The sequence below is a fragment of the Dicentrarchus labrax genome, unplaced genomic scaffold (assembly GCF_905237075.1).
Source record: "Dicentrarchus labrax unplaced genomic scaffold, dlabrax2021, whole genome shotgun sequence".
In the NCBI taxonomy this organism is placed as follows: domain Eukaryota; kingdom Metazoa; phylum Chordata; class Actinopteri; family Moronidae; genus Dicentrarchus; species Dicentrarchus labrax.
In genome coordinates, this window is record NW_026136715.1 from 10,454,364 (window position 1) to 10,469,941 (window position 15,578).

General features: G+C 42.0%; 1 protein-coding gene across 7 annotated transcripts in view; it reads right to left on the reverse strand.

Annotated features, from left to right (window-relative positions):
• Nucleotides 1-15,578, reverse strand: part of LOC127377773 (IQ motif and SEC7 domain-containing protein 1) — an 88,735-nt gene that overhangs the window by 17,999 nt on the left and 55,158 nt on the right. The window contains exon 1 of one of the 7 annotated variants that reach the window (XM_051425961.1): nucleotides 3,562-3,922. The exons of the other annotated variants lie outside the window; for them this stretch is intronic. Within the exon in view, the coding sequence (XP_051281921.1) occupies nucleotides 3,562-3,626 (65 nt within the window). The 5' untranslated portion in view covers nucleotides 3,627-3,922. Of the gene's footprint in view, nucleotides 1-3,561; nucleotides 3,923-15,578 lie in introns of those variants that run through there. 7 annotated transcript variants of the gene reach the window in all.

Here is a 15,578-nt window from a genome sequence, read left to right on the forward strand (position 1 = left end):
ATGCTATTTTGTTGGCAGTAATTGCCTTTCTATTGTTCTGCCTAATTGTGTAATTATTTACAAACCAATTCCAATTTCAATTTATGTTATATGACAATGTAACTGTGGGAATGAGAGTTGAGTCAACATTAAATAACTGAAAACTCAATAACAACAAGCTACAAGCTGCTTTTAATAGCTACTACAGTGGTCCTCTGGGGTGTGCTCTCTCACCCTGTCACTTCCAAACACAGTCAAGGACACAAAGTCAAAATTACAGCTACAGCACTGGCTTTGCCTTTCCCCAACGGGACCTTGAGCCACCATCTTTCCTTCCATTTTGTTCTTTCTGCTTCACTTTCTACCGACCAAGCATCCAGACTGTGTGTGATTGCGGGTGTACAAAAAAAGGGAACAGGAGTAAGTGCTGCAGTACTTCTTGCTCTGAGGTCATTGAATACTCCACTGAGTGAGGTCAGTTGCTCATGATGGCGGGAAAAGGGGGAAAGGATGAGAGAGCAGCATTTTAAGAGCTTATGTTTTAAGCTATAATGGATGTTGAAGAAAAAAAAAAACTACAACAGAGCAGGAAGTTGCATGACGTTATTCCAGAGAAGAAGCAGAAGCATGATTCAGACAGAATTCAAGTCTTGGTAACATTTATATCAACATGTTGTATGTGTAATGTAGGAGCATTGTAGAACCAATGTTGAAAGGTGAAGGATGAAGCAATGATGGTTGTCCCAGGACCACTCCCCGACAGTGACCGTACACTCCCTGAAATATGATCTCACTACATTAGCAATGACTTCTCAACGGCGTCTGTCGCTCAGTCTGGCTCTTTATCCACCAGGAGCCCCCGTTAGTTCTGATGTAGGCATGGATAAGCATGTCAGCTCAGCTGGCAGTGATTTTCAGCCATGGGATCCAGGGATTTGGGGGGTGGGTTGGGGGGGTCGACCATCTCCCTTTCTTTCCTTCTTCCCTCTCAACACATCCTGAACAAACAGGCCCAGACCCCTACCCAGGCCTCAACCCATTCCATCAGTCGGACCTGAGGGAGAAACATTCCTCCATCCCGGAAAAGAGGAGTCACATCTACAGGAGTTCTGGGAATAGAAGAAGGCTAATGAAGTGCAGGCTGGAGCTAAGGAGGAAGAGCAGGCGGCAGTGTGGAACTAACATGACTGCCAAACAAAGTCACAGAGACGATAGAGAAGTCTACAAAGTGCTATGTGCTTGCATGTTTTTCAAATCAACTTCTAATTTTTGTTTTAAGATTAGTTTTTTTTTAGCTCTTCCCATTCAGGTGTGTACATAAAAGCCCCTGAAATGAGCATTACGCTAAATATTTATAGAAAAATCTTTCCACATGCAATGTTTCCACAACAGTACTCTGATTACTCCTCACTCATCGGTTTAGACTTTAGCCTTTGTGTAATTTTTTGTTATGTTTTTTCTCTTTTAAGTATATTTTATGCAGTTCTGCTTTGGAACATGATATATATAAAAAAAACATACTTGACTTATTTTTGGCATGAACTCAATCTGATTTTCAGAAACACTGATGTAAACTCAAATTCCAGTTTCCAGCCTTTTTCTAGTTAAAGGATCAGAAAAAACTGAAAACATAGCAACATCTTTGCTGGGAAAAAAATCCTGTGTGAGCATACATATGCAAAAATCACCCTGAATGAAGTTAAGTAAAATCATGTATGTTAGAAAGTAGTGTTGCTGGATGAACTCGTTATACCATCTTGTATTGGTAATATACAATTGCAATGTCAACACGGTTGCTAAGGAAGTCTGATGTACTTGCTGAGGTTTATTTTTGTTCACAGGGGTGCACAAAAGACACATGGTGATGGAAATCTGATTCCATAGTAAACTTCCCTGAGGGGATTAAAATAAAATATGTGTAATAACACTAATGCAACACATGTAAATCCATTATCATATTTCCTGCCTTAAAAAAATATAGCCAGTGAACTAGTGAACTGACCCTCTTAATCAAATTAAACAGCACTTCCATATCACACCCATGCGTGCACTGACAACTTGTGCTCCAGACACAACAAAAACAGATGTTTTCTCTCCCTTCATATTAACTCAGAGAGCTCATGAATACAGATGCATGCACCAACTCTCACAACACAGATGAGAGGGAATAGATTTTTCAGGTAAGAAGGAGACCACACAGTAACATATGAGTGAAGTCCAGCATTAAAAGGCATACCAGTAATTTCAACACTAATAACCGTACTACTGGATACTTTTGTAACAGCTATAAACAGACAGCTAGAAGCAGGTTGGGGATTAATAGTATGACACAGCTGCAAACTTCAGAGCTGCACTGGCCAGCAGACTGACAGTATCACTCCTGAGAGTTTGCAGCAGACAGTATATAGCCGGCTGGAGCCTCATAAGACTTGTGGTTGATAACTACTGTGAGTTGTATACTCCAGTTTGACAGCTTTAGGACCTGGGTCTTTGTACAAATCAGAAACTGTCATCTAGCATCTAATCCAACCAGAAACCAACAGTTTTGAATGTACTTGAACGTATCCACATGTACTATGGATATCTGAATGGCTTCTATCCACCCAAGTAATGTGCGAGCACAAAGGTTTTCCGCTGATTGAGAACTCAAATCACAGCCCATTGAGGCTAATCAGCAGGCACAACATTTTGATGAATAAATGACACCAGAGTTTTACGGCATAAAGCCTGCTAATTATTGATTGGTATGAACAGCGTTCGTCAAGTTGCACAGAGCTTCAGATTTTTCAAGATGATTTAAAATAAAAGCTTAATTAGCACAGCACAGATGCCACAAATTAAAACATATTCCACTGCAAGCGCGATGAGTGGTTTGATGTTTTGTTTATGCCATCATTACTTACTAAAGAAATCAATACTTACTAAAGAAATCAATACTATTCCCCTGGTTGACTGACAAGTCTGAATCAAGGCATTACTCCACCTCCCTCCTGTCAAGACTCATACAACAACAGCAACAACAGAGCCACTGTCATTATTCTTTCTGTAATGAATAATTAAACACACTACACTCAGCACCTGCCCTTGAAGATCCAGCTATGAAAAAACACACAGTCACGGCCAGTGAGCGGGAGGGCCACGACACACCACAGGAATGCCCTTCAGCCGAGCAGGGGGGTGGCAATCCAACTCACAGATGGATTCTGTACAGTGAGACTAAACACACCATGATAGCAACACGCACACAGTGACTCAGAGAGGGGACATGATCTGTTTTCCATTGTGAGGGAGTCAAAATTGAAATGGCAGACCCCGCTTTAAAATTCAGGATCTTCGTGACTTAGCTGGAAGCTTCACATTACTCCACCTTCTAGAGTGCATTATGTGAAATCACCAAAGAGGCCGTTTGATTCAACGTGAGAGACAAGACAACATGTCTCTCTGCTGTTTATTAAACAAAACCTTATGAGCTCTCGCAACCTGGTGTAACCTCATCCAATGACAAAACACACACACATGTACGCGCACGCCCACACACGCACTAAAACAAACACACATTTTACACTGTCCTATTACTCTTACCAGCCATTCAGCTCCAGTTCCAGCAGCGACTGGGTCTTCTCTGAGTTACACTGCAAACACCACATGCTGGCCAGCACTCACAAGACGATGTAATCCAAACATTAACAGTCCCCCTCACCATTCCCCATAACTGCCCAAAAGGTTTCTCTAAAAGACACACACGTCTCAACTCCCATCTTCTATAGCTTGTGGCTCTTTACTCCTTGCAGAAGGTCCCATTGCTTTGCGTTGTGGAAGAAGCTCTCTTTGGATGAAAGGCGTAAATGGTCAGTGCTAAGTGGCAGTCTGTAATCTCTGACAGACAAATGGAGCTCTTTCTTTTTCTCTTTCTTCTTGTCTGTCCTCGGTGCGCCGGGCTGGTAGGAGTATAAGGGGGGCGGAGGCTGGGAGACAGGGGAGTGTGGGTTTTTGCCAGGCCCTGGGCAGTATGGAAGGGGGCGGGGTGCGAGGAAAGGGGTGTGTGAGAGCGGTGGCTCTGTAGCTGGGTAGAAAGAGAGAACAGGGGATGAAATACCTCCTGCACAACAGTAATCATGCAAGGAAGGGATGCATAAATAACCCTGGATGTGGAAAAGAAAATTAGGGTTTTCTGTCATGTTATCAGAGAATGTGAAAACATATGAAAAGCTGAGCGCGAGACAGCGAGGGTCGAGAGATACAGCAAGGCATTAAAAGATCAGAGAGAACGGATGGGGAGAGAGTGAGAGCTTGATCCAGTTAGGTGCTATAGGTATGGTAGATTAGTAGCAAGGTGATGGAAAGGAGAAACAGGTAAAGGGACAATGTATGAGGAGACGGTGGCATAAAGGAAGAAGATAGTGTCAGAGGAAACAGGGTTTTGGAGTGTCTGAATGTCAGAGGTACCTTTTGTTAGCCTTTCTTTTTGCACGAATGAAAAAAAGACTGGGTAGAGATGGCAAATACAAGAGAGCACCTCTATTAATAGAGCCTTTCAGGGTTGAGAAGTGACTGTTAACATGTGCACTAAGAAAAGAAGCAGAAAGGATTCTGTCTTTCTGCTGCGGAAAATCATAGTAGAGGTTGCCCACCTCTAGCCCTTATCTTTTCAACCTCCTTTAAATCTGCATTAATTTTATTGATAATGCCATACTGCTAAAATGTCATCATTGCAAAGCTCACCAGGACTCACCAGTCAAGCTTCACAATCGCAGCAGACCCCAAGCTGATGGTGCCTCGTCTCCGGGCTTCACAGCGTTGTTGAGACAGGCCAGTGACTAATCACCCCTCTGAGAGAAGGGGGTTGGGGTAAACAGCCCCCAAGTCAAAGGTATTTTCTATATAATGACAACAGGCACAGGAAACAGAGGAGAATGGCTCCCACATGGAGCCAGTTTACAGGGACACAAATCATCTACACACACAAAAACACCAGTCTCTGGAGGGAGATGTTGATGTCCTCTAATTACAAGCCTGAAACCCTAAAATGATCACCTTCTCTGGACTGTTTGGACTGTCTTCTGAGACTACAAACGGAGGATGCAGTACAAGAGACAAACCAAAACTAAAAGGAAAATGTATACATATCTTCACATGTGTTAAGGATCACAGCAGGGGATATGCACAGGCTTACTTGCAATGTGTTATTCAGGCAGAATCATTATGTGCAGAAAGGCAGACAGACAGTAACTAGCCAACTGATCTATTTCAGTTTCAGACCTTGGCCATGTACTCTGGTGACTTCAGCTGTTAATGCCTTGTGGAGCTGCAGAGACTCCACTTACAGATCTCACCTATCACGCAATCTCACCACTCTTACAATAATCATTTTATTCCTGAGCGCTGGTAAACAAAACAAACCAAAAAGGGAGAAAAAGCCATTTAGGGCGTCCCTTTAATAAAACTGGCATCCTCGTTATTCTATCATTTTGTTTCACGTTATCATCCAAGAGGCACAGACGGAGGCAGGCATTACGATTTTGAAATGTGTGCATGCTATTAGATATTAGTCCCAGTGCAGGCTTTGTTTTGCTGGCGGACCACAGGGAGTGGCTAACTAGAGTTTATTTGTTTGGGAATATGATATGAAGCAATATCATGGTCTCATTTCGAAGGCAAGCGTGTGATGCTTATAAGCCACAAGCGTGACATGATTGTTTCAGCATGAGGCTCAAGGGCAGCATCAGTTTTTACCATCAAGGAGAGCTCTGCTGATTCTAATAAGATAAATTCCAGGTAAAGTTGAGCTGTAAAAGTTTGCACAAACTTCAGGACACTTAGTGAGCCTGTGTAATTCTCTCTGTCTGCTTGCCTCTGCGTCTCGCTCTTCCTCCTCTAGAGTTACAGTCCAGTCTAGTCGTCCCGTCTGGTGAAGGCCCACTCCATCTCCTGAGTCCACAGCGCTCTGCTCCAGAATGATGTCATTGAGAATTCCAAGCAGAGGCCCACTTTCTGCTAATAAAACGCCATTTCTTCAACTCAATACATATGGTCTCTCTGCATTTCAGTTCCTACTCTATCATCACCCCCCCTTTCATTTTCACTGGCCTCCCTTCTTTTTCTCTTCCTTCTTGTTTTAGTGTAAGGAAAGTTAGATACATTCCACATGGGACATGGCCAAAGAGGCATCCGCAGGTCAGCTGCACACAAAGGCCTTTATCAGGTGCATTCCCACAGATATAGATGGTAAAATGGCAAATGGGCTGTACGTGTATAGGGCCTCTCAAAGCGCTTTTACAGTACAGACCACATTCACCCATTCACAAACATTCATACAGTGATGGCAAACGCTCATCACAAACAGAAACTAATCCATTCATTCACATTCACACACACAGATGCACAGCACCGGGAGCAATTTGGGGTTCAGTGTCTTGCACAAGGAAACTTCGACACGCAGCTGGAAGAGCCAGGGATCAAACTGCCAACGTTCCGATTAGTGGACGACCCGCTCTACCTCCTGAGCCACAGCTGCCCCATATAGCACCTGAATATTATCAGAGGAACAAAAAACTATTTTCCCTTTGCAAAGAGAATGAAACAAGACAGCAGAGAGGAAAAGACAGCAAAGGAAATGACAGGGGAAAGCAGCATTTTGGCACTGCATGCTCTGTCTACATGACATCATGCACCGTTTCTCATTATCTGCTTTTGCTGGATGCTGAATGACTGAGACCTGCGCTTAGAATGGAAAATAAAATGAAAACTCAGCCCTTGCCTGGTCTGGAAACAATTAGAACAGGCTGATGTCATAGTTTGATACAACAGCATACTAAATGAGATGTAGTGGCCCAGGATAGCTTTGTGAACACAGAGGACTTTGTATAGGAGGGGAAAAAAGAAACACAAAAAAGAAACACATTTTCACTGTAAATTCTTAGGAACAAAGAATTTTTGTGCATAAGAAAGATCTGGCAGCAGATGTATAAATAGAGCTGAAATGAGAGTAATTAAAGGATATGCTGCCTCTGCTCATCACATCCTGGCAGCAAAGCTGGAGCAGATGTGTTGCCTGTGGGATCCTATGGGAATGATCAAAGATCATCAGTGGCAAGTGATGTCTGAGAGGATTTTCTCTTTCCTCCTGTTCATACATCACTTTGGAATTCCAATCCGGATAGAAACAATCTGTTTGTCCAGACACATGGAAACCTAAGGCTAAACTGAAGGAGATGGCTTCTGCGATTAGTTTTGTTGCGCCAAAAACATTATTTCAAAGCAATGAAATTTCTTTTTGTTTTTGTGCTAACAGCCCAGATACATTGACCCACAACTAGGACTGGGTGTAGAACCTCAGTACTTTTTTGGTACTATCACATTTTGCAGCACCAAGTATCAAAAGTTAACACTGAATAGTCAGAACTGAAAGCTTGTTAACTTATTCTTTAAATAAATTGTTTCTGTAGCGTCAGTCTTCTTATGCTATAAGCTGACTATCTCCTGGCAGTAGCTTTACATTTAATGGGGAGACATAATAGTCTAAGAGAGGCAATGGTTTAAGAGAGCAACTTTATTACGGTTGGTTTTGTTACGAGAGCATTTAAAATTGAGACATTGGCTTCCTTTGTTCAATAAAAAAGGTTTAAACATGAGAAACATGTTTGTATACCTAAAAATTGTCTTGTATCTGTCTTGAAACCCAGGCAAAGTATTTCCACTAGTAATTATACCCAGCCCAATCAAAAAACAGCATTAATGTGACATCTGGGCAGCTTACACACTGCAAGAAGAATCCAGGTTTGCTCCTTAGTCTTGTCTGGGTGGAGTGTTTCCTTGTTCTCTCAGTGTTTGCGTGGGTTTCCTCTGGTTTCCTCTCACATTCCAAAGACATATGCCCGTCAGGTGGGGTGGAGACTCTAAATTGCCCCAAAATATGAACGTGGGCATCTAGTGACCTGTCTCGGGCATTTCTCTGCCATACTCAAAATGACTGAGTGGCAGAGAAAATGCATGAATAAAATGACACCCTTACGATGGAAACCAGGCAAACCTTTACTTTACAACTCAACCACATGTTTATACACTCCTTTCTGTGTATACAGTTCCGTAGAAAATATATTTCATGGAACCGTGGCAAACACAGGTCTCTGAAGCTGTACTTTTCCTGACTGCATGCATATGCTATCTCGCTCTCTCACTCTCTATAAAAGGCAGATAGAGGTCATGTATTGTGTACTGTTACCATTATTAGAGGCGGGCCCCGTTCGTCCATTTACAATATTTTCCTTTCACTTCACTCCATTACCAGATACCATATTTCTCTGAAGCTCTTCAAAGTAGCCCCACCCCAGCACAGAAACACACTACAGCACAATTCTCCCCTGCTAAAAATAGACCCATGTGAGGTGACACGCTCTGGTAAACACTCTGTGAGGGAGACGAACAATGCTGTGAAGAACAAGAAGAAGAATGCACATTAAGACAAGAGAATGGCAACTGAATGCACTGCTGATTTTATCTCAGATCTCAGACATCGCAGACCGATGTGCAGCGTTTTTCAATGACACCATGAAATTTTGAGGTCAATTGGAGAACCGTGCAAGACTTAGACTGGTGTCTCCAGTGGTTAGTGCTCAGAGCTGCCCTGACTGTAAATGTGACAAAGGCCACTGCGTGTATAAATACACACGGTGGTCATGATGGACGCAGGAGCGTGGCACCACAGCCAGACCGAGAAAACAGGCCCGACAGAGCACTTACACGATGAGAGCCTTTCGACAGTGGGCTCTTAGAGTGACAGTGCCACCCACTGGTTAGAAATGTTACTACACGCTCTCTTGAAGACGTTACACTAGGCCTGGAAGAAGACATGTGGCAGTGATATCATTCAGGACGGCTGAGGTCATGGTGTTTGTAAGGGTTGCAAGTCGGCAGGGTGGCTGTGTTATTCAAAGGCACCAGGATGTAAAAAGATCAGCTTTTTCTGGTTCGGAGATGTTGGCGGGGACATGTAGGGGGGGTTGGTGCAATAATCTATTTGAGGCAGTTGCAGACTCACACCTGTCTCAAGTCGCATAGCGAAAGTCCTGTGGTTTACATTCACTCTATGTCAGGAAAATGTGGCACAGCAAAGATGATCAGCATGTCTTACATCAATCTTCTTCATTCCTAAATAAGTTTTTTGTATCACATTTCCTGTTATTTTAATGCAAAAACTATACAAAATACTGTAGGAATTCAAATAACTATGTAGTGTGCCGTGTAAGCAATTGGAGATTCATGTGTGTACAAATTATTTAAATAACTGTTTTTCTTTTTTTAAATCCCTGAACAGATAATGGAAATATGCTAATTTTAGGGTACAAAGATACTGCAAAAGCTTCAAATGTCTCCTTTCATTTCAATCATTTTTAAGCCACAAAACCTTCCTAAAGCATCTGCCTCCCAGCCTAATAGCACCATGGTGGCCAATCAATCATCAGACAGACTCCTGATTTGTATAACATCAGCCAAACACTTTTAAAATCATGTCTCTCCGCTATCCTGCCTCCAGAACTGATTTCCAGGAGCCATCCATCAGCATAATCCAGGATAATAAAAAAACACATATCTTTCCCTTGATATAAACCACACTAAAAGAATTATCTGTGTGTGTGTGTGTGCTTGCACGTGTATGTGTGCAATGCAATCAATTTGGAGCCATGAGCCAAATGACATCATTGAACTGGGTAAATTGACTGGAAGGCTTACAATGATAATAATTGCTGTTTCAATCAGATTCCATTCATTGCCGACTGCATCAGTGATCAGATAAATAGCTGATGATCCTGAACATGTTGTGTTGCTCAATCATTCAAAACACTCACAATATTTCATTAGCAGTCAAGCATGAAAAATAGTGTTATGGTTTAGAGAGCTGATTGCAGTATAAACAAGTTTCTAGTAGACAAACAGATATGTTAATTGCATGGAAGGTTTTGAACTGATGTTAGCTCTTATATTAGTGATTCAGCATCAACTATGCATACTTGTCTACATAACAGAAGCACAGCCTGCTACATGATATGCTGCCACAGATAAGGGATTAATGTTGAAGAGAAACAGATGAAGGGAGGAAACACAGATCCAAACCTCTACATTCCTATAACCCTCAGTCTGCTATGGCTTACATTCCACCACTACTCACCTCTCCACACACAGTTGTCTAATCACTTTAGCAGAGTTTGCCTCGCTTTTCTTTCCTTCAGCCCTGCACTCCGCAGCCAGGACTCTCTAGCTACTTTATACTGTGCTCTGCCACCCTTCCCTGGCAAAGCGAACTGTGCCTCTGTGGTATCCGAAGCCCACAGCAGAAACACTACGGCTATTGAGCCCCAAGGAGCGCCTCCCGGCTCGGCCGTCTACACTGGCACAGGCCATTGTTTGTGTTGGCACTGCGTATAAAGGCAGCCTTTCTCATGTCTGCTCCACCACGCCTTTCCAGTCTTTGATTAGAGAAAACACAGTCACTGAACAACAGGGGCTACCCTGTGGCCATGAGATGTGTCAATATGTCAGGCTCTGCCAAATTATATTTGTTGTTTTCTTGTTGGGACCCACAAACCACAGTCATGATGCAGAGCCTCATAAAGAATTTCAACGTTTTCTTTCAGATTCAGTTCCACTTGGAAGTGAAAGTACAAAACATATTTCATTTTAATGGCCCTCATTAGGCTGACAGTGATAGAATCATTCAGGAAACACAATGTTATTTTAGGAGAAAGTGCCCAAAACGGGCAGACTGAATACAGATGTGGGTAAGTGAAGGCAGCTATGAGCATAATAAGTCACCTGCTGAAGATATAACATTCACATCATAAATTTCAACATGGAAATACAAGTCATGACATAGAGGAGTACAGTACTTACAGTAAAGATAAATCTCATTTCAAGCTTAGTTCTCTCAAGTCAATTAATCACCTTAAACATAGCAGAAAGAATAGAAGAAATCCGACTACATAGGTTAAACAATGAGAAGTATTTCTTATAGCACCGACTGTTGTTGTTCATCAAGTCAGAACTTTTGTCATTCATTTTTAGTTCCTAAGACACAAGAGATTTGACCAAAAATGAAAGTCAGTAGCTGAGTGAAACTGCTGCGTCAGGATCCCATTTGTCAAAGGAAGTCCTGATGTTTTTTTTTTTCCAACAACTCTGCACATCCAAGCAGAAAACTACCAGACCAAGTCATCAAAGAATAAACATGAAAGAAACTCAAAAGATCAGTTTACATGTGATAAAAACTTCTCCCAGCCGCAATGAAAACTTGATCAGTTGTATTTAAATATTAATTGAAAGCCACAATTGAAAGCACCTCAACAATGAAAGCCGAATTGAAAGAGAAATAATTGATGATTCCTATCGCTCATGCTTATGTCTTCACTAGACATGTATGTCAAAGTATCAGGAGGAGGAAAATGAGCCAAAAGCAGAGTTTAGAATAGAAAAACTACTAACTGGTCAGTCAATAATCTTTTTTCAAAGTAGCACAGACAACCCAGGAAGCAATCAATCACGTAACAAAAGCATGGAGATAAAGCAGTCATCTTCGATCTTCGTTCCTTTTGCTTAGGAACGTAAAAGGAAGCCGAGGAAACCTTTTGTGCTGAGAAATGGATTCATGTTGACATATTCCAGGGGAACAAGATATCCTGAGTGTGCAAGTTCCATTCATACCACATTTCCACAAGACCTGGTGGGTGCAAGTCAGCAGATCTTATATTTCAACATACGCCCCATTCAGGCAGGCTGGGTAGGACACGAGGTCTGCCTTTACAGAGCGATAGAGACATTTTGAGAATAACAAGCAGGCTCAAATTCTTGATAACAACCCCTTGAGGAGGGGTCACACAGCACCATGTTTATTGTTTCATTTCTCTCAATGCCTCCCATAACCTCCACTTGAGACATTGCCAAGGCATTTACAAGAAAAGAAGGCTACACAGGGGTATATGGATTAATTCACTGTCTCCATGACAAACTACCTGACAGCAGCTAATGTTGTTTGGCTTCCATTTAATTTACACACAACCAAAGCTTACTGGACGCTTTCTAGCACACATTGGAAGTCAATAAAGACACAAGTCCTACAGGGGCAAGTTAGAGAAGAGCCAGCCACCTGTATCATACATCAACATTAACACAAAGCCTTGCAACACACCAGCCAAGATCAGAGGAGTCTCTCAGAATAAAAAAAGAGACAAATTCCTGTCGTTACAAAGGAATGGAGTTCAAATAGAGAGTAAATCTGTCTGCTACTATGGCTGTATCCTTGAAGGTTTGATGTATGCTCCATAAAGCTTACTGTTTTATTGGCTAAAAGCACATCCCAGGTCTCTACAAGCTGCAGGGCACATTGATCTGTAGCCCCTCAATTACTTATTAGAGGCCCCGATCCCGGCTTTCTAAGCCCGCAGGATGGGAAACTGGACCTCTAGGCAGCTGATTCATTGCATCACAAAATGTAATCATGTGAGGGTATGTCAGTTTTAACAAAAGTGATTAAGATATTGTCAGTATGAGCAATAAAAAAGCATTAAATACGAAAGCGTTTGCATGACCAATTCTTGGTTTTCCATGATACACACTTCCAAAATAAATGGGCTTGGACGAGGATGTGGAAATATCAGATGGCAGAGAGGATGTTATTCTATCTTCCATTTTCTTGGATCCTACAACATTTGACTGAGAAGTTGAAGGTGCAGCCAGGAGACTGATGGGTTTTAACTTGTTGATTCGACTGAATGAGGACAGGCCTAATTGTGTCATCCTAATCAACTGAACTTCCTAACGGCCTCACGTGTCCATCAAAAGCAGGAGGCTGTATCAATAGAAAGTAATTCTCACACCCACATGGTAATCTATGACTGACAGAAAAATCAACATGGGCCATATGAGAATGTTTTCTCTTTTGGTGGAGTCTATTTCCTCTAGCTGATCTTACAGTACAGTTACAGTCTGAATTCTGGGAGTTCACTTGGCCTTCAATTTTGTTCACTTTTAATATATTGGCTTGGCAGAATTTCCTCAGTGGAAACAGGAATATTTTGTCAATGGGAAAGAGTAGTCTGACTCTGTTTTACATCTGGTCTACCTCAGATTATGAGCTGCTGATATTCGGCAGTTTTGAGTTTACATCTTACTCAGGGTGACCTCTTGTATGAAAAGGGTGCAGTAATAAAGCAGGGTGGGAAATTAACTTTTTAAAATGTGAACATCTACCACTGACAGATTCATGTTCAAATACCCCAGCCACTTAATACTAAATCATTACTTTCTGCCTGAAATCTACCAGCCATTTGGCTGGTGCTAATTTTCCACCCTGGTAATAAGATTACTATACAAAAGAACTCAAACAAACAAAGTATTATATATCAATTTAATGGCAAGAATCTGGAGCCATATAGGTGCATTTATTTAACAGAAGCTGGAGCCAACTAGGCTTGGCGTCAGATAGCAGGTTCCATTTATGATCCAGTTCCAGTTGGTAAAATGCCCAAATTTGCTAAGCTCAGAGTCTATTGAATATCTCTTTAATCTTACATCTTTCTTCCCTTTTTTATTTAGTAAAAATGTACTGTAGGTCACAAAACATGCAGGTATTGCTAAATAGCCAATACAGCATGTACATAATACATCTGACATATCTCTCAGAATGTACTGAGTATTTAAACGTCAGTGTTTTGAGTTTGAGTTTAGCTGCTAAATACTCCCCTATGTTCACCATCACCAGCCTTGCCGGCCTGGCAATTGGTGCTGGGGAGGTAGCGTGCAGAGGGTTTTTAAAGCTTTTTTGCTTAAAACAGGTGCCTGCTCTGGATGACAATTGTGTTGATGGGAGCAGTGAGTGTGAGCCAAATTAGAAAATTTGCAGGCTGTAAAACCATGAGCTAAAAGAAGCTGAAAAGCTCTGTAGAGCTTACTGGAACTGCTGGTGATAATTATCTGTTGGTTCATCACTTCAAGCAACCCCTCTGACATTGTCATAATCATCTGATCCACTGTTCATATAAGGACATTACAGTTTTAAGTTATTCATGAGTGGTGTTTCTTACATAATCCAAACTTTTTTAATTACTTAAATGGATTTGATAAGTGTATTAAATATTGGATATACAAATACAAATAAAATAATACTTGAACTCCTAGCCTCCCTGGTAGGTATTAGTTAACTACATAGAAACTTCCCTGCAAACACTCAGTTTGCAATAAATTGAAAGGACACAGTCCAGTCAGCCTTCCAGATATTCCCCTATCTCAGCTGATCAACAAGCGCACTGTGTAAAGAAGGTCAATTGCCTCACTTAAACCTTTAACCGGTAAATTGTACACCATACTACGCAGATGTTGCAGTGACAGCTGGGAGGAGCAGTTTCAGAGGGAGGGACATGGTGAGTCAGCAACACAGTAACATCCTTAAACCAACCCTGATAACAGGATGAGATCCTTTTCCTTGTATAACCTGTTCATGTGTTTGGAACTGAGTGAGAAGAGCTCAGTCATTGTTACTGCTTCGAGCTGAACAGGAGGGCCAGTGTGAGTGTGGCAGGTTCATTTTATTGTCTGCTGGACCTCCTGTTCAAGCACACAAACATCTGTTCAGCGTAAGGTTAAGATGCTTTTGGGAGACGCTTGCTCCTCAGCATTATGTTTAAGCAGGACATAATACAGAATAATGAGCAGCAATACCCAGAAAAGCCAGTTCACTGTTTTTGCGATTACTTCGCATTTACTGATGAAACACCAAGGAATTCTGTGTAATAAAAAACCTATTGAGATTCATAGCTGCTGCACTGTGCCTAATGATCCCAGAGGGGAAATCTGCCTTTTATTTGCTGTACCACAAAAACGTAACTCAGCAACGTCCTGCACCGGGACAACAAGATAACAATACATGTGACTTGATGGAGTGTAAACACAGGGCAGAGAAAGACTGAGGGAAGGACAGAGAGGAAAGGGTGAGTTGCACGTGATAAAGAGAAAGAGTGCAAAGGGGGGGTGGGCAAAGAAAAAGCAGCATGCATGCATTGAGTACAGTGCAGCTCTGTATTCTCATCCTGCCATTCTCACATACAGCATGACTGATGGGGGAGAAGCCGTCTCACGCTCAGTGCCTCTAATAGGCTTTAATGATGTCCTCGCTAAGCCATCCATTCTGTTAACAGGTCTAATGAGAGCAGGTCTGGGTGGACTGTGGACACAAGCTCTTCATGAACAATTGGTGAAAACAGATAATCAGAGGTCCTGCTATAGGTTACATTGAAAAGATGTCAACAGGATGCTTGACATGAGTAGGACAATCAGCAGGAATGTACTGCGAGTCAGAGAGATGTTGGGGATGGAAATGGGGGGCTTGGCCAGTTCAGAGGCACATAAATGAGAGAGAAGGTAAAGGCCAAAGGGCCAAAAAACAACCTGTCGGAGTTTTGTGGTGTACACAGCAGCTGGCAACTCACACACGTTTGCTTAAATATAGAAAGCACCTTGATAAAGATCTATTTTGACTCTAAATAAGAGACACAAATTAACACAAACTACTCTGCCTCCCTCCTGGCACTGTGCATCACTGTGTGACGTCAGAC